This window comes from Atractosteus spatula (genome assembly GCF_055471065.1).
Source record: "Atractosteus spatula isolate fAtrSpa1 chromosome 10 unlocalized genomic scaffold, fAtrSpa1.hap1 SUPER_10_unloc_1, whole genome shotgun sequence".
NCBI lineage: Eukaryota > Metazoa > Chordata > Actinopteri > Semionotiformes > Lepisosteidae > Atractosteus > Atractosteus spatula.
In genome coordinates, this window is record NW_028296612.1 from 2,801,138 (window position 1) to 2,818,518 (window position 17,381).

Genomic DNA, 17,381 nt, shown 5'->3' on the forward strand with positions numbered 1-17,381 from the left:
ATCGGTACTGAGTCAATATCTGAATCGGCGCTGATCGGTACTGAGTCAATATCTGAGCCGGATCAGTGCCGATCGGTACTGAGTCAATATCTGAATCGGCGCTGAACGGTACTGAGTCAATATCTGAGCCGCATCAGTGCCGATCGGTACTGAGACAATATCTGAATCGGCGCTGATCGGTACTGAGTCAATATCTGAGCCGGATCAGTGCCGATCGGTACTGAGACAATATCTGAGCCGCATCGGCGCTGAACGGGACTGACAAAATATTATACATATATAATAATCACACTTCCCTTGTTTTTTTTATGTATTCGTTTATTTATGATGAAGCCCAAGTCAAGTCGAGCATAAATAAATGTCGGTCCAAAAGGCAGAGTGGGCCAAAGTACTGATCGCACCAGATCGCCAGACTGAGCTCCCGTCCGCGGACAGCGACACGGACACGGACACGGAACAGCGCTGTACCAGCGGCTCAAACAACCTCCACCGCTAAACATTCAAAACCGATCAACTCGACTGGCTGTGGGGTCCAGTTCCAACCCCCCCACCCAATCCACAGGGAAACACGACACGTGGGGAAGTGCGCGTTGGGCAAAAGTTCAGTACTGTAAAAATGCATTTTTTAAAAAAAAAAATAATGCCGGATTGATTGGACAATTGGACGAGCGGTCAGTCGAGGTCCAGATCGGATCAATGGTGAGGAGACGGGACGGCAAGACCGTTGAACTCATAGGGGAAAAAAAAGCTTTTATTTGCGTCTGATTTTATGCTTTTACCAGCATCACGTACAGTACTGGGGTAACACCCCTACTCTTTTCCAGAAACACCCCGGGATTGTTAATGAGCACAGAGAGTCAGGACCTCGGTTTGACGTCTCATCTGAAGGACGGCGCCTGTTTACAGTCCAGTGTCCCCCGTCACTATACTGGGGCATCAGGACCCACACAGACCGCAGGGTGAGAGCGCCCCCTGCTGGCCCCACTCACACCAGTCCATCACAGACACAGACTCACACCAGAGCCCAGTTCTCCCAGAAGCCAAGTCACCCACCAGCCTGGCTCTGGACTGCGGGAGGAAACCAGAGCAGCTGGAGGAAACTCATACCAACACAGGGAGAACATGCAGACTCCACACAGACAGCACCCCCGAGTCAGGACCTCGGTTTGCCGTCTCACCCGAAGGACGGCGCCTTCTTACAGTCCAGTGTCCCCCGTCACTATACTGGGGCATCAGGACCCACACAGACCGCAGGGTGAGAGCGCCCCCTGCTGGCCCCACTCACACCAGTCCATCACAGACACAGACTCACACCAGAGCCCAGTTCTCCCAGAAGTCAAGTCACCCACCAGCCTGGCTCTGGACTGCGGGAGGAAACCAGAGCAGCTGGAGGAAACTCATACCAACACAGGGAGAACATGCAGACTCCACACAGACAGCACCCCCGAGTCCAGGACCTCGGTTTTACGTCTCATCCGAAGGACGGCGCCTTCTTACAGTCCAGTGTCCCCCGTCACTATACTGGGGCATCAGGACCCACACAGACCGCAGGGTGAGAGCGCCCCCTGCTGGCCCCACTCACACCCTCTCCCAGCAGCAGCAGCAGCAGCAGCCTCAGCTCTCCCAGGAGTCTCCCCTCCAGGTACTGGCCGGGCTCACACACCTGCTGGGGCTCCAGTCTGTTGATACAGCTGGCGGCTCTGGTCACGCCGGCTGGGGGGGCGCGCGACCGGAAACGCGGTCCGACCCCCCCCCCCCCCCCCTCTACCCAGGATGCCCGGCGCACGACCGTTTCAAACCGACCCGCGTCTTCACACCCGAGTTTCGTTTCATGCCATGTCGTTTCGCTCGCTCGACGGCGCTCCGTGAGGCGATTAGGAATTAACCGCCCAATAAATAATAAATAAAAAAAAAAAAACCCTCACTCGCCGTTGCGGATAAGGCGGGGTGTGTGTTTTTTCCCCCCTCTTCACTGTGCCTCAGCGCCAGGCTATCCCTCGACACACGGTGCCTGGTTTTCCTACAGTGAAATCCCCGTACAGGCGGTGAGGAATAGGAAAACGCTCAGCACACACAACCTCGACGGGCCAGTGGCCGCCGTTACGGGCGGTTTGTAATCAACGAGCAGCAATCAGCAACGGCTCGACCCGCGTCGGTCTACCGCCACATACTGTACCGTAGACAGTCCGATTTTTCCCCCCTTAAAAGTGGTTGTTTCACATGTTCCTCGGCTCTCGCAGCAACGATTTGTGAAGAATAAATAAATACTAAAAACTCTCCCCGTCTTGGATTTTAGTGAAGTCTGGGGGGTACTCACCGCGTCGACACCGCGCAGTCCGAAGCCGACGCGGCCGCCGTCTCTGCGCCTGCGCGGGCCCCCTGCGGGGAGACCCCGTTTCCCGGGCGGCCCCGCCAGGCGGTGGGGTTGCCCGGATGTGGGGGAGCCGATGACGTGGCGTTGATATTGGGGCACCAGTATTGGGGAGGCACTGATCTTGGGGGTGCATACATCAGGGATCAGATTATGTGGCACTGACATTGGGGTGTGGATATACTGGGGAGAAGGCAATGGGGCGCTGGCGATGTTGGGGAGCCGATGACGTGGCATTGATATTGGGGCGCTGGTATTGGGGTGCATACATCAGGAATCAGATTATGTGGCACTGAAATTGGGGTGTGGATATATTGGGGAGAAGGCAATGGGGCGCTGGCGATGTTGGGGAGCCGATGACGTGGCATTGATTCTGGGGCACCAATATTGGGGAGGCACTGATCTTGGGGCGCATACATCAGGGATCAGATTATGTGGCATTGAAATTGGGGTGTGGATATACTGGGGTTCCGATATTGGGGAGAAGGCAATGGGGCGCTGGCGATGTTGGGGTGCAGGCGATGGGGCGCCGGCGATATTGGGGAGCAGGCAATGGGGGTGGCCCTGATGTTGGGGTGCAGGAGAAATTGCAGGAGGGCCTGCTGGGACAGGACTGACCTGCTGACCTTCTGTCTTCACAGGTTCACCCATCAACACGAGCGTCCACATCCGCCTGGAGGAGCACAACAGTGAGTCATTCATCTTATAGGTCTTATAGTCGTATAGCTCGGGGGTCCCCAGTCCTGGTGCTGGAGACCCCAGTCCTGTGAGTCTTGCAGCTCAGGGGTCCCCAGTCCTGGTGCTGGAGACCCCAGTCCTGTGAGTCTTACAGCTCAGGGGTCCCCAGTCCAGTGAGTCTCACAGCTCAGGGGACCCCAGTCCACTGAGTCTCATAGCTCAGGGGTCCCCAGTCCTGGTGCTGGAGACCCCGGTCCAGTGAGTCTTATAGCTCAGGGGACCCCCAGTCCAGTGAGTCTTATAGCTCAGGGGACCCCCAGTCCAGTGAGTCTTATAGCTCAGGGGACCCCGGTCCAGTGAGTCTTATAGCTCAGGGGACCCCCAGTCCAGTGAGTCTCATAGCTCAGGGGTCCCCAGTCCAGTGAGTCTTATAGCTCAGGGGACCCCCAGTCCAGTGAGTCTTATAGCTCAGGGGACCCCCAGTCCAGTGAGTCTTATAACTCAGGGGACCCCAGTCCAGTGAGTCTTACAGCTCAGGGGTCCCCAGTCCAGTGAGTCTTATAGCTCAGGGTCCCCCAGTCCAGTGAGTCTTACAGCTCAGGGGTCCCCAGTCCTGGTGCTGGAGACCCCAGTCCAGTGAGTCTTATAGCTCAGGGGACCCCCAGTCCAGTGAGTCTTACAGCTCAGGGGTCCCCAGTCCAGTGAGTCTTATAGCTCAGGGGACCCCGATCCTGGTGCTGGGGTCCCCAGTCCTGTGAGTCTTACAGCTCAGGGATCCCCAGTCCTGAGGTCCTGACTCGGAGGGCTGTCTGTGGGGAGTCTGCATGTTCTCCCTGTGTTGGCCTGAGTTTCCACCAGGTGGTCCGGCTTCCTCCCGCAGTCCAGAGCCGGGCTGGTGGGTGACTTGACTTCTGGGAGAACTGGGCTCTGGTGTGAGTCTGTGTCTGTGATGGACTGGTGTGAGTGGGGCCAGCAGGGGGCGCTCTCACCCTGCGGTCTGTGTGGGTCCTGATGCCCCAGTATAGTGACGGGGGACACTGGACTGTAAGAAGGCGCCGTCCTTCGGATGAGACGTCAAACCGAGGTCCTGACTCTCTGTGCTCATTAACAATCCCGGGGTGTCTCTGGAGAAGAGTAGGGGTGTTACCCCAGTTTCCTGGCCTAATTCCCCCCCTGGTCTTGACCCATCATGGCCTCCTAATCACCCCCCTCTCTGAACTGGCTCCATCCCTCTGCTCTCCTCCCCACTGAGAGCTGCTGTGTGCTGAGCGGACTGGAGCATCATCCAGGTGGGGCTGCACACTGGTGGTGGTAGTGGGATTCCCCATGACCTGTCAAGCGCTTTGAGTGGAGTGTCCAGAAAGGCGCTATATAAGTGTAAGCAATTATTATTATTATAATAGCAGCACTTTATTAACCCTATACAATGTCTTGCAGGAGGAATCGGTCTTGTCGCAGACCCCAGCTGGCTCTCCAGGAGACACACAGACAGGGAGAGAGAGAGAGAAGCTGGGGGGTCAGAGCGCAGGGTCGGCCATTTACACGGCACCCCTGGAGCAGCTGGGGTGAAGGGTCTTGCTCAGGGGGGGCCCCAACGGAGTAGGATTCCCCTGCCGGCCGCGGGATTCGAACCGGCAAACCCTTCGAGCCCCGGGCGCGGATCCTGAGCCCCAGAGCCACCGCTACCGCCCCTCAGCTCGGTTCTCCTCTCTGCCCAGGATATTGTCACGCCCGACATCCCTCCCTAGAGGGCGCTCCACTGCTCCCATTATCGTCCGTGTGACGAAGCTGGTGCTCCCAGGTGCACCCTCTCAGGTGTCTTGTTTAAAGACCAGCTCCTCCAGTCCTCGGCGCTCATCATTGGGGTCAGGATGTCGCGAGGCCCGCCCGCCACCAGGAAACCCTACGTCCGTCTCCTGCGGGCGCAGGCCCCATCCCCGACGCCTCCCGCTTCCCGAGCCCGGGGTCTGGAGGATCTCGCCCCGTCACCCTTGGACCCCCGTGTTTTGTCTGTCCGTGTGCTCCCCCCCCTCCCGGGGATTTTAACCTTGTCGCGTCCCAGGATGGATCACTCGCTGATGGACTCTCGGACCGGGCCCTGACCTGCCCTCGGACCCGTTCGGATTTGGATGCTGTTCTGTCTTCCCCGTTCACTGTCTCACGGGCTGTCACTATTATTTTGTGCACTATTAAACCCTTGTGTGTTCCCTTTTCACCACGCCTCCTGTTCTCTCCAGCTCTTCCCGCATCGCGCAGGGTCTTCTACAAGACCTGACACGGATTTCAGTCCGTGTTCGTGACAGATATCTGGAACCCCCCCCCCCCCTGCCCCCCATCGCCCTACTGAAGGCTCCACATCCGGCACATAAGCTGAAACTCAGCAATGAATAAAGAAGATTTATCATTTATCAGATTTAAGATGGATGAAGATGAAGACTGAGGTTCTTTATTACTAAGTGACGCTTTTATTGGCGCACAAGCATATCGGTGAACTTCATTACCGATCCCCGCTGGAAAGGCGTTAAAGCAATTCTGGTTAGACGTGAGAATGATTTCCCGAGCAGATGCAGCGGTTCGATATTATTTCCCCTGCGGTGTGGGGGGAAGCTCTCCTGTGATCCAGCGTCAGCCAGCCCCCCCCTGCTTCAGCCGCCTCTAGGTGAGAGCAGGCCGAGGACGGGTCTGGAGGTGGCGCGCCGGTTCGGTCCAGTTGCCCCCAGTTTGTCGCAATGGGCTCTACTACTCTACTGCACTGCTAATACTGCGGCAGCAGCTCCGACTGTTTGAAAAAGCTGATCGTTTCAGCGTACTGCACAGGGTCGGACCGCACGGGCTCACTGGCCACCGGATCTGAGCCCTGCAGGCTTCCCTCTCCTGGTTCTGTGTCAGGAGGCTGCTGGGTCTCCTCACACACAAACTGCGCGGACAGGGCCTGTTGAGGGCCGACTGAGGGATAGACGCCTGCAGACACGGTGGTCTCTCAGAACCAGGATTTGGGGGGGCAAAAGGTTTTGGCAAAGGGGAAAAAAAAAAAACGATACAAATGGTCTTCTGAAAATGTCGCTTCTTCTGGTGGAGTATATGTCCCGTTCATTGAAGTTCTGCAATAGGGAAAAGGATGTAATTAATATTTAGAAAAAAAAAACATTCAGGTGAATTAGTTTGAGATGTACCGTATATATACGTGGAAGGGGTACTTCTTTACACAGAGGGTGGTGGGGGTGGGGAACAAGCTGCCCAGCCCTGCGGTTGAAGCCGATACCCCGGCTTCTCTCCAGACACAGCTGGGTGAGCTCCTCCAGTCAGGACAGGGGGCTCTTCTGTACACAGAGGGGGGTGGGGGTGGGGAACAAGCTGCCCAGCCCTGTGGTTGAAGCCGATACCCTGGCTTCTCTCCAGACTCAAGGAATCAGATCCTCCAAACCAAGACACAGCTGGATGAGATCCCTTGGTCTAATAACTACTACCTGAAACAACCAGAAGGGCCTGCTCTCATTTGGACCATTCTTGTGTTCTTATAAGCTTCTCTGTCAGGCCCTGCAGATCACCAAATCCCAGGGCACACCGCTTCTGTGTCTTATGGTGGTAGGGCCCCTGGACTGACTGGACCACAGTCACAGACTCCTGGACTAACTGGACCAGGGACACAGACCCCTGGACTAACTGGACCAGGGACACTGTCCCCTGTACTGACTGGACCAGAGTCACAGACCCCTGGACTGACTGGACCAGGGACACAGACCCCTGGACTGACTGGACCAGAGTCACAGACCCCTGGACTGACTGGACCAGGGACACAGACCCCTGGACTGACTGGACCAGAGTCACAGACTCCTGGACTTACTGGACCAGGGACACTGTCCCCTGTACTGACTGGACCAGAGTCACAGACCCCTGGACTGACTGGACCAGAGACACAGACTCCTGGACTTACTGGACCAGGGACACTGTCCCCTGTACTGACTGGACCAGAGTCACAGACCCCTGGACTGACTGGACCAGAGTCACAGACCCCCGGACCGACTGGACCAGAGTCACAGACCCCTGGACTGACTGGACCAGAGTCACAGACCCCTGGACCGACTGGACCAGAGTCACAGACCCCTGGACTGACTGGACCGGGGACACTGTCCCCTGTACTGACTGGACCAGAGTCACAGACCCCTGGACTGACTGGACCAGGGACACTGTCCCCTGTACTGACTGGACCAGAGTCACAGACCCCTGGACTGACTGGACCGGGGACACAGACCCCTGGACCGACTGGACCAGAGTCACAGACCCCTGGACCGACTGGACTGGGGACACAGACCCCTGGACTGACTGGACCGGGGACACAGACCCCTGGACCAACTGGACCGGGGACACAGACCCCTGGACTGACTGGACCAGGGACACTGTCCCCTGTACTGACTGGACCAGAGTCACAGACCCCTGGACTGACTGGACCAGGGTCACCTCGCTCAGGGGGGCCCCAGCGGAGTAGGATTCCTCTGCCAGCTCGCGGGATTCGAACCGGCAAACCCTCCCAGCCGCACAATGTTTTTTCCCAGCGGAAATGCGAGTTAGTACTGTACATCTCCGCTGAAATTCGCCAATTTTAGGCCCGTCTTCCTTCGAAATTCTAACTGCACTTTCTTTCAGGCATTTACCATTTATATACTCTGTAGAAAATGATTTCTTTTCCCTAAAACCTTTGTATAATCTAGATATAATACCGCTACCTAATTCGGATTTGTAGGTTCTTTCACTACCCCTTCCTTCACAATATCTAAATCTCCCCTTGTAATCTCCTTATTAAAATAGCGGCGCGTTTGACGATATCTATACAAATCTGAACTCTCCAAGTTGTGTTTCTCCTCTAAAATACTGAAAACTCTGTAGCTGATTCTTATCCATTATGTTACAAAATGCAGCTGTTCCTTTTGTGATCCAAATTTGAAATCTATTCTCCGATTCATTTGGGTCTAAACTCTGTATCACAGGCGCACCACCTGAGTATCTTCACTGCCTCACCTAAATTCTACTCTTTTCTGATGGTTGTCCATGTCCCAGGTTGAAACTTTATCCATGGACTGAATATTTTTTCCGTAATTTTGTCTAAATTCCTATTACCTAATAACGCCTGAATTGGGGGGGGGTATTTACAAGGGATCATTCCATATCTTTCCATCTGGCTTGATATTCTGGGTTACAAGAATTCATGAGAGGTTTAACTTGAGATGCACCATAATAATCTTTCAAATTTTTATTAAGCCATACCCCCTTTTTTAACTTTTGAAAGCTGCAATGTTTTGAATCTAATTCTAGGTTTTCATCCCTGCCGAATAAGCCGAGAAATCATCTGATCCCACCCAGTGAAAATGGTTCTGCAGAGACTTCTACAGGGAGAGCTTGAAACAGGAAGAGTAATCCGGCCAGCAGATGCATGTTTTCAGATTCAGTTCTAGAACTGAAACTCATAAAGGGAATGAGGGTCCATTAAGGCTTCAATTTCCTATGAAGCTCAGCGGGTGTGGAGACCCACAGGTGTGTGTTTGGGGTCCCCAGGACCTGGGCTGGGAACCCCTGAATTACACATGCAACATACTGTAGTTCCAATAAATGAAATGATGCCTTAAGAAAGCTGTACCTCTCTTTCTGCAGCGCACTGCTATCAGAATGACCAGACAGATGAAGATGAAGAGGACCCCCACTCCTGCTGCAGTGAAGTACCATACAGAGTCTGCAGAGACAACACAGAGACTGACAGTCACAAGGGTCTGTGTGAGTGACCAGTGCCTGTCAAGAGCTGGTAACTGACCAGTAACTGACCAACACAGTCTTATCAGTGACACATGTAGGTCTGTGTGAGTGACCAGGTGTAGAAGGTGTTACACCTGTATCAGAAGACAGAGGAGAGTCAGAGAGCTGAGTGATCAGACTGGACTGTGAAGACAGTGGGGTCACAGACACTGAGAGACAAGACTCTCATCACATCACTATAGTAAGAAAAACAGCAAAGTGGACCTCAGTCCTACTCACTTGAGACAGGCTGTGGTGTAGCTGTAGAAGGTGTTGTACCTGTATCAGAAGACAGAGGAGAGTCAGAGAGCTGAGTGATCAGACTGGACTGTGAAGACAGTGTGATCACAGACACTGAGGGACAAGACTCTCATCACATCACTATAGTAAGAAAAACAGCAAAGTGGACCTCAGTCCTACTCACTTGAGACAGTCTTTGGTGTAGCTGTAGAAGGTTTTACACCTGTATCAGAAGACAGAGGTGAGTCAGAGAGCTGAGTGATCAGACTGGACTGTGAAGACAGTGTGATCACAGACACCGAGAGACAAGACTCTCATCACATCACTATAGCAAGAAAAACAGCAAAGTGGACCTCAGTCCTACTCACTTGAGACAGGCTGTGGTGTAGCTGTAGAAGGTTTTACACCTGTATCAGAAGACAGAGGTGAGTCAGAGAGCTTAGTGATCAGACTGGACTGTGAAGACGGTGTTATCACAGACACTGAGAGACAAGACTCTCACACCCAGAACACACTGATCTAAAAGTCTATTGCTGACATCTGATACTACAGAAGTTAGTTAATAAAACATAAAACTGGACCTCTGTCCTACTCACCTGGGACAGTCTGGGGTCTAGCTCTAGAAGGTGTTACACCTGTATCAGAAGACAGAGGAGAGTCAGAGAGCTGAGTGATCAGACTGGACTGTGAAGACAGTGTGATCACAGACACTGAGAGACAAGACTCTCATCACATCACTATAGTAAGAAAAACAGCAAAGTGGACCTCAGTCCTACTCACCTGGGACAGTCTGTGGTGTAGCTTTAGAAGGTGTTGTACCTGTATCAGAAGACAGAGGTGAGTCAGAGAGCTGAGTGATCAGACTGGACTGTGAAGACAGTGTGATCACAGACACTGAGAGACAAGACTCTCATCACAACACTACAGTAAGAAAAACAGCAAAGTGGACCTCAGTCCTACTCACCTGGGACAGTCTGTGGTGTAGCTGTAGAAGGTGTTGTACCTGTATCAGAAGACAGAGGAGAGTCAGAGAGCTGAGTGATCAGACTGGACTGTGAAGACAGTGGGGTCACAGACACTGAGAGACAAGACTCTCACACCCAGAACACACTGATCTAAAAGTCTATTGCTGACGTCTGATACTACAGAAGTTAGTCAATAAAACATAAAACTGGACCTCTGTCCTACTCACCTGGGACAGTCTGGGGTCTAGCTGTAGAAGGTGTTACACCTGTATCAGAAGACAGAGGTGAGTCACAGAGCTGAGTGATCAGACTGTACTGTGAAGACAGTGTGATCACAGACACTGAGAGACAAGACTCTCATCACATCACTATAGTGAGAAAAACAGCAAAGTGGACCTCAGTCCTACTCACCTGAGACAGTCTGTGGTGTAGCTGTAGAAGGTGTTGTACCTGTATCAGAAGACAGAGGAGAGTCAGAGAGCTGAGTGATCAGACTGGACTGTGAAGACAGTGTGATCACAGACACTGAGAGACAAGACTCTCATCACATCACTATAGCAAGAAAAACAGCAAAGTGGACCTCAGTCCTACTCACCTGGGACAGTCTGTGGTGTAGCTGTAGAAGGTGTTGTACCTGTATCAGAAGACAGAGGAGAGTCAGAGAGCTGAGTGATCACACTGGACTATGAAGACAGTGGGGTCACAGACACTGAGAGATAAGACTCTCATCACATCACTATAGCAAGAAAAACAGCAAAGTGGACCTCAGTCCTACTCACTTGAGACAGGCTGTGGTGTAGCTGTAGAAGGTGTTGTACCTGTATCAGAAGACAGAGGTGAGTCAGAGAGCTGAGTGATCAGACTGGACTGTGAAGACAGTGTGATCACAGACACTGAGAGACAAGACTCTCATCACATCACTATAGCAAGAAAAACAGCAAAGTGGACCTCAGTCCTACTCACCTGGGACAGTCTGTGGTGTAGCTGTAGAAGGTGTTGTACCTGTATCAGAAGACAGAGGAGAGTCAGAGAGCTGAGTGATCAGACTGGACTGTGAAGACAGTGGGGTCACAGACACTGAGAGACAAGACTCTCATCACATCACTATAGCAAGAAAAACAGCAAAGTGGACCTCAGTCCTACTCACTTGAGACAGGCTGTGGTGTAGCTGTAGAAGGTGTTGTACCTGTATCAGAAGACAGAGGAGAGTCAGAGAGCTGAGTGATCAGACTGGACTGTGAAGACAGTGTGATCACAGACACTGAGAGACAAGACTCTCATCACATCACTATAGTAAGAAAAACAGCAAAGTGGACCTCAGTCCTACTCACCTGGGACAGTCTGTGGTGTAGCTGTAGAAGGTTTTATACCTGTATCAGAAGACAGAGGAGAGTCAGAGAGCTGAGTGATCAGACTGGACTGTGAAGACAGTGTGATCACAGACACTGAGAGACAAGACTCTCATCACATCACTATAGTAAGAAAAACAGCAAAGTGGACCTCAGTCCTACTCACCTGGGACAGTCTGTGGTGTAGCTGTAGAAGGTGTTGTACCTATATCAGAAGACAGAGGAGAGTCAGAGAGCTGAGTGATCAGACTGGACTGTGAAGACAGTGTGATCACAGACACTGAGAGACAAGACTCTCATCACAACACTATAGTAAGAAAAACAGCAAAGTGGACCTCAGTCCTACTCACCTGGGACAGTCTGTGGTGTAGCTGTAGAAGGTGTTGTACCTGTATCAGAAGACAGAGGAGAGTCAGAGAGCTGAGTGATCAGACTGGACTGTGAAGACAGTGGGGTCACAGACACTGAGAGACAAGACTCTCATCACATCACTATAGCAAGAAAAACAGCAAAGTGGACCTCAGTCCTACTCACTTGAGACAGGCTGCGGTGTAGCTGTAGAAGGTGTTGTACCTGTATCAGAAGACAGAGGTGAGTCAGAGAGCTGAGTGATCAGACTGTACTGTGAAGACAGTGGGGTCACAGACACTGAGAGACAAGACTCTCACACCCAGAACACACTGATCTAAAAGTCTATTGCTGACGTCTGATACTACAGAAGTTAGTTAATAAAACATAAAACTGGACCTCAGTCCTACTCACTTGAGACAGGCTGGGGTGTAGCTGTAGAAGGTGTTGTACCTGTATCAGAAGACAGAGGAGAGTCAGAGAGCTGAGTGATCAGACTGGACTGTGAAGACAGTGTGATCACAGACACTGAGGGACAAGACTCTCATCACATCACTATAGCAAGAAAAACAGCAAAGTGGACCTCTGTCCTACTCACTTGAGACAGGCTGCGGTGTAGCTGTAGAAGGTGTTGTACCTGTATCAGAAGACAGAGGAGAGTCAGAGAGCTGAGTGATCAGACTGGACTGTGAAGACAGTGTGATCACAGACACTGAGAGACAAGACTCTCATCACATCACTATAGCAAGAAAAACAGCAAAGTGGACCTCAGTCCTACTCACCTGGGACAGTCTGTGGTGTAGCTGTAGAAGGTGTTGTACCTGTATCAGAAGACAGAGGAGAGTCAGAGAGCTGAGTGATCAGACTGGACTGTGAAGACAGTGTGATCACAGACACTGAGAGACAAGACTCTCATCACATCACTATAGTAAGAAAAACAGCAAAGTGGACCTCAGTCCTACTCACCTGGGACAGTCTGTGGTGTAGCTGTAGAAGGTGTTGTACCTGTATCAGAAGACAGAGGAGAGTCAGAGAGCTGAGTGATCACACTGGACTATGAAGACAGTGGGGTCACAGACACTGAGAGATAAGACTCTCATCACATCACTATAGCAAGAAAAACAGCAAAGTGGACCTCAGTCCTACTCACTTGAGACAGGCTGTGGTGTAGCTGTAGAAGGTGTTGTACCTGTATCAGAAGACAGAGGTGAGTCAGAGAGCTGAGTGATCAGACTGGACTGTGAAGACAGTGTGATCACAGACACTGAGAGACAAGACTCTCATCACATCACTATAGCAAGAAAAACAGCAAAGTGGACCTCAGTCCTACTCACCTGGGACAGTCTGTGGTGTAGCTGTAGAAGGTGTTGTACCTGTATCAGAAGACAGAGGAGAGTCAGAGAGCTGAGTGATCACACTGGACTATGAAGACAGTGGGGTCACAGACACTGAGAGACAAGACTCTCATCACATCACTATAGCAAGAAAAACAGCAAAGTGGACCTCAGTCCTACTCACTTGAGACAGGCTGTGGTGTAGCTGTAGAAGGTGTTGTACCTGTATCAGAAGACAGAGGAGAGTCAGAGAGCTGAGTGATCAGACTGGACTGTGAAGACAGTGGGGTCACAGACACTGAGAGACAAGACTCTCATCACATCACTATAGCAAGAAAAACAGCAAAGTGGACCTCAGTCCTACTCACTTAACAGGAATTCCTCCTGTTAAGATATTTTCTCCGCATATATATATATTCCATGTTGTCTGAATTTTAATAGATATGTACCTCCCATTAACATGTTTTGATATCCAGTCATTATATAGGCAGTACTTTTTATTACAAAATACAGTAGCTGCCAGAGTGAATATACCGTAGGTCAGAGATCTGTACAAAAGGCTGGCTGGTGTAGGGGTCAGCATCGCAGCTCCGAGGCGACTGTTTCGAGACGGTCCGCCCAGAGAAGTTCACGAGCTTGCCTCGTGCCCGTCTCCTCTTTGCCGAGATAAAACCCAGCCCTCTGATCCGACCCGCCCACGGATAATCGATCTGTCGCTTATCTGGAGACCCTGCCTCCTTGGCGCCAGCCTGTCGCAGTGAGCACGCTCCAACACCCAGGCGCGCGCGGGTTGGGAACCGGAGCCCGCCCTGTGCCAGCACGATTCGGGAAAGTGGAATTGTGGTGGTGGTGGTGGTGGGGGGAGGGGGGGGGACATGCAAACTCCGCACAGAAGGTTCCTGCCCCCCCCCCCCCCCGTGGAGACGGCCGGCGGTCAGCCTCACTCACCTGCGGTAGCGGCGGCGGTTCCCAGCAGGAGGGGGACCAGCACGAGGAGCGCTCTCATGGCGGACCGCCCCGAGCGCAGAGCCAGCGCACTCTGGCTTCCAGATCCGCGGGGTGCCGCAGCGTCTGTGTGTGTGTGTGAGAGAGAGAGAGAGGCAGTCAGCACACGCCCGGAGGGAGGAGGGAGAGGCTCGGCGCTCCCCCCTCTGAGATTCGTGTGGAAAAAGAAACCGTCTGCGTTGCTGGTAAACCACAGCGCCGCCTGGAGAAGCTAGAGAAACAGAAAAAGTAACGGCCGGCTCTGGCTGGGGGGGGGTCGCGGCGCCAGCTAGCGCGCTCTCGTCCCTGAACGGGTTTTAAAAAAAAAAAACGATCAGGTCATCCGCCGAGTCTCCGAGTCCTGGACCCGCAGGTGTCGGGGTGTATATCCCGTTAATACAGACACGCTTCAGCGCGCCCAGAGTCCGGCAGCCGGGATCCTGACCGGCTCTAGTGCGAGTGATGACGTCACTCCCGTCCTGGAGCCCCTGCACCGGCTCCCTGTCAGACTTCAAAATCCTCCCGCCGACCTACAGGCCTCTGCATGGCTGGGCGCCGCAGTACCTGTCCGAGCTGCTATCGCCCTGCTCCCCACCTCGCAGCCTTCGCTCCTCCGAGTCTGGCCTCCTCTCTGTCCCCCAAAGCCCCGTCTACAATCCAGGGGTGACAGGGCCTCCTCCTGCTGCCGCGCCCCCCAAAACTCTGGACCTCTACCCCCAAGGACATCGGAGGGTCACCTACCCCGAGCTCTTCCGCGTCCAGACTCACAGCCTCCTTCTTCAGAGGGGCCTGTATCGAGCTGGTTCTGTGTCTGCCTCCTTGCTGCCCTGCTGTACTCCACAGTCCTCCCTGAAGCTGTGGAGCTCTGCTGTCTCCTCCCGCTGTGTGTGGTTGTGTTCTGTCAAGCGCATGGAGAAGCCACTGCTAGGGGAGCTGCTCTAGGAAGTAAAGTCTCTGACTGATTATCAATATTATTACTATTTCTTCTCCTATTAGAACAGCTGTTAGGGTCTGGATATTACTGGGAGCCTCACAAAACGGACGAAGCGTTTTCCAACGGGGTCACTCACAGCCGGCACCCCTGGACGAGATGTCGCCACACCAGCCCGTTTTAAACGCTGCCGGTGGCCGGGTGCCTGCGTCCGTCCGCTCGACTGCTCTCCTCTTCATCTCCAGGACCCTCTGCTCGTCCGTGCCAGCACGCAGCTGATACGCCGAGCAGGACTGCGTCCCGGGGATGCTGGGGAAGGGCTGGAGATCATCGCCCAAGCCGATAAAAAGAGCCGGAGGGCGGTGGCCGTCGGGAAAACCCCTTCGTCTCCGTTGCGGTGAGACCGAAGAACTGGCCACTTGTCAAGGCAGTGTGTCAGATATCCAACCTCTCCCCCTTATCACCCAGCCCGTGGGGGGTGGCTCAGTGTTTCAGGCACTTAGGAACGGCAAAAGATGAACATCTCGACTTGGCTCGGAATCCCACCCGCGTTTTTAAGGAGGCCAGTCAGCGCACAGTCCTGACCAGGGAGCTGAGAGGCTCTGGGGCGAGAGGCAGTGTTTTCGAGAGGGTTTACAGGACGGTAGTAGACATCGGCCTTACTTCTGGGGTCAAGGTGTGGTACGTTAACCCGAGTATTAGGAGTTAAGGGAAACCGGCCAAAAAAACGGGTGATACTGCTATATGACACCGCACTTTAGAAGAAAGCTCGTCTTATCGTTGACGACACCTGCCACCCTCCTCATTCCCACTGCCAGCTGCTACTGAATGATACAGACACACCCGCTGTGTTTTTCTGTTCTCATCGCGGTGGAGTCCAACTTCCCGGTGTATCAGCACGCCCAGAGTCCGGCAGCCGGGATCCTGACCGGCTCTAGTGCGAGTGATGACGTCACTCCCGTCCTGGAGCCCCTGCACCGGCTCCCTGTCAGACTTCAAAATCCTCCCGCCGACCTACAGGCCTCTGCATGGCTGGGCGCCGCAGTACCTGTCCGAGCTGGGTAGCGGCGAGGCTTGTTAATAAGACAGAATTAAGTGTAATCTAATGTAGAAGTTGTAACCAAGTTCAATTACGAAACGGTCTTAATGAATGATATACTGACCGTATGTCCTCTTGACATGTGTAACTCTTCGTGACTGAATGAATATATATCTTTTGTATTCTGATAACCCTCTCGATAAGATCTGTTAGGTTTATATGCATATTGTATGTATTAATAAATGTATCCTCGTGTATTAGTACCTGTGTGTGTGCGTTGTTTGAGTTATACCGCAAGGTTGGATTCTAAAGCCATTAAAAGAATCATTTTGTGATTTACGGCTACAATTAATAATTGTCCCAGTAAATGCCCAAACCCCTACAGAACTGGTGCCTCGTGAGAGCACACGACAGCTGCTATCGCCCTGCTCCCCACCTCGCAGCCTTCGCTCCTCCGAGTCTGGCCTCCTTTCTGTCCCCCAAAGCCCCGTCTACAATCCAGGGGTGACAGGGCCTCCTCCTGCTGCCGCGCAAGGGCGGTGGCCGTTGGGAAAAACCCTTCGTCTCCATTTCGATAAGACCGAAGAACTGGCCGCTTGTCAAGGCAGTGAGATCAGGCAGGGATCTGCTGCCAAACCACGCTGTGATACCACTGGCGCACGTGGTGAGGACCGCTGAGGACAGGCCACGTTTTTGTTTCAGCTGTCCGAGGAAGTGAGGGCGCCGCTGTGCCTGCTTTGCAGCTCCAGTTGCATGCTGGGACCACGTTTAAATCGCTAGTGATGAAGGCCGGGTCAAGTCACGTCAAAGTGCATTGATCAAACGCACAACAAGACGGCGGTGCAGCAGCAGCAGTTGCAGGCAATGAAATGTGGTTTTCTGCGGGCTCACAAGAATCACAAAGATCACAAAAACACAAAAACCGCAAAAATTCACAAAATCACAAAAATCACAAAATTGAGGTTACATTTTTTTTAAATGGAATAAAACTCAATGTGAATAGAGCTGCGATCTGTCCAGGGGGTATGCGATACAATATGTCCAAGTAGTGCGGTTATGCTGAACACAGTGAAAACTGTGAGTCCCTGTAGGCATTACAGGTGATCTGCTGAAGGAGCCGCAGGCTGGCTGTCCAGCAGTCTTACTGCCTGGAGGTAGAAGCTGTTCCGGAGTCTGTCGGACTTGGACCGGATGCTTCGGTACCGTTTACCGGCCGGTAGGAGGGAAACCAGTCTGTAACTGGGATGACTGGGGTCCTGGAGGATGGGCCTGGCCTTCCTCAGACATCTCGCTGAGTAGATCTCCTGGATGCCTGGGTAGCTCACAGCCGGCGATGAGCTGCGCTGACCTCGCCCCCC

The 17,381-nt window shown here is 53.0% G+C and overlaps 1 protein-coding gene and 1 long non-coding RNA gene across 3 annotated transcripts; both read right to left on the bottom strand.

The window, feature by feature from the left end:
- Positions 1–5,494: 5,494 nt before the first annotated feature.
- LOC148813429 (uncharacterized) lies at positions 5,495–11,503 on the bottom strand. Its single transcript, XM_088907990.1, has 12 exons — positions 11,479–11,503; positions 11,370–11,408; positions 10,450–10,488; positions 10,266–10,304; positions 10,038–10,076; positions 9,854–9,892; positions 9,670–9,708; positions 9,442–9,480; positions 9,258–9,296; positions 9,074–9,112; positions 8,682–8,774; positions 5,495–6,150 (listed from the first exon to the last, which is right to left on the bottom strand). Exons 1-12 carry the CDS (start codon positions 11,501–11,503, stop codon positions 6,140–6,142), a joined length of 480 nt encoding a protein of 159 aa, XP_088764116.1. The 3' UTR covers positions 5,495–6,139.
- Positions 11,504–11,557: 54 nt separating this feature from the next.
- LOC148813430 (uncharacterized) lies at positions 11,558–15,397 on the bottom strand. Of its 2 annotated transcripts, none has more exons than XR_016086216.1 (4): positions 14,795–15,397; positions 14,018–14,140; positions 13,254–13,292; positions 11,558–11,592 (listed from the first exon to the last, which is right to left on the bottom strand). It is a non-coding gene; the product is annotated as an uncharacterized LOC148813430 (long non-coding RNA). The 2 variants fall into 2 exon arrangements; XR_016086215.1 differs by lacking the exon at positions 11,558–11,592 and adding an exon at positions 12,884–12,924.
- Positions 15,398–17,381: the final 1,984 nt, after the last annotated feature.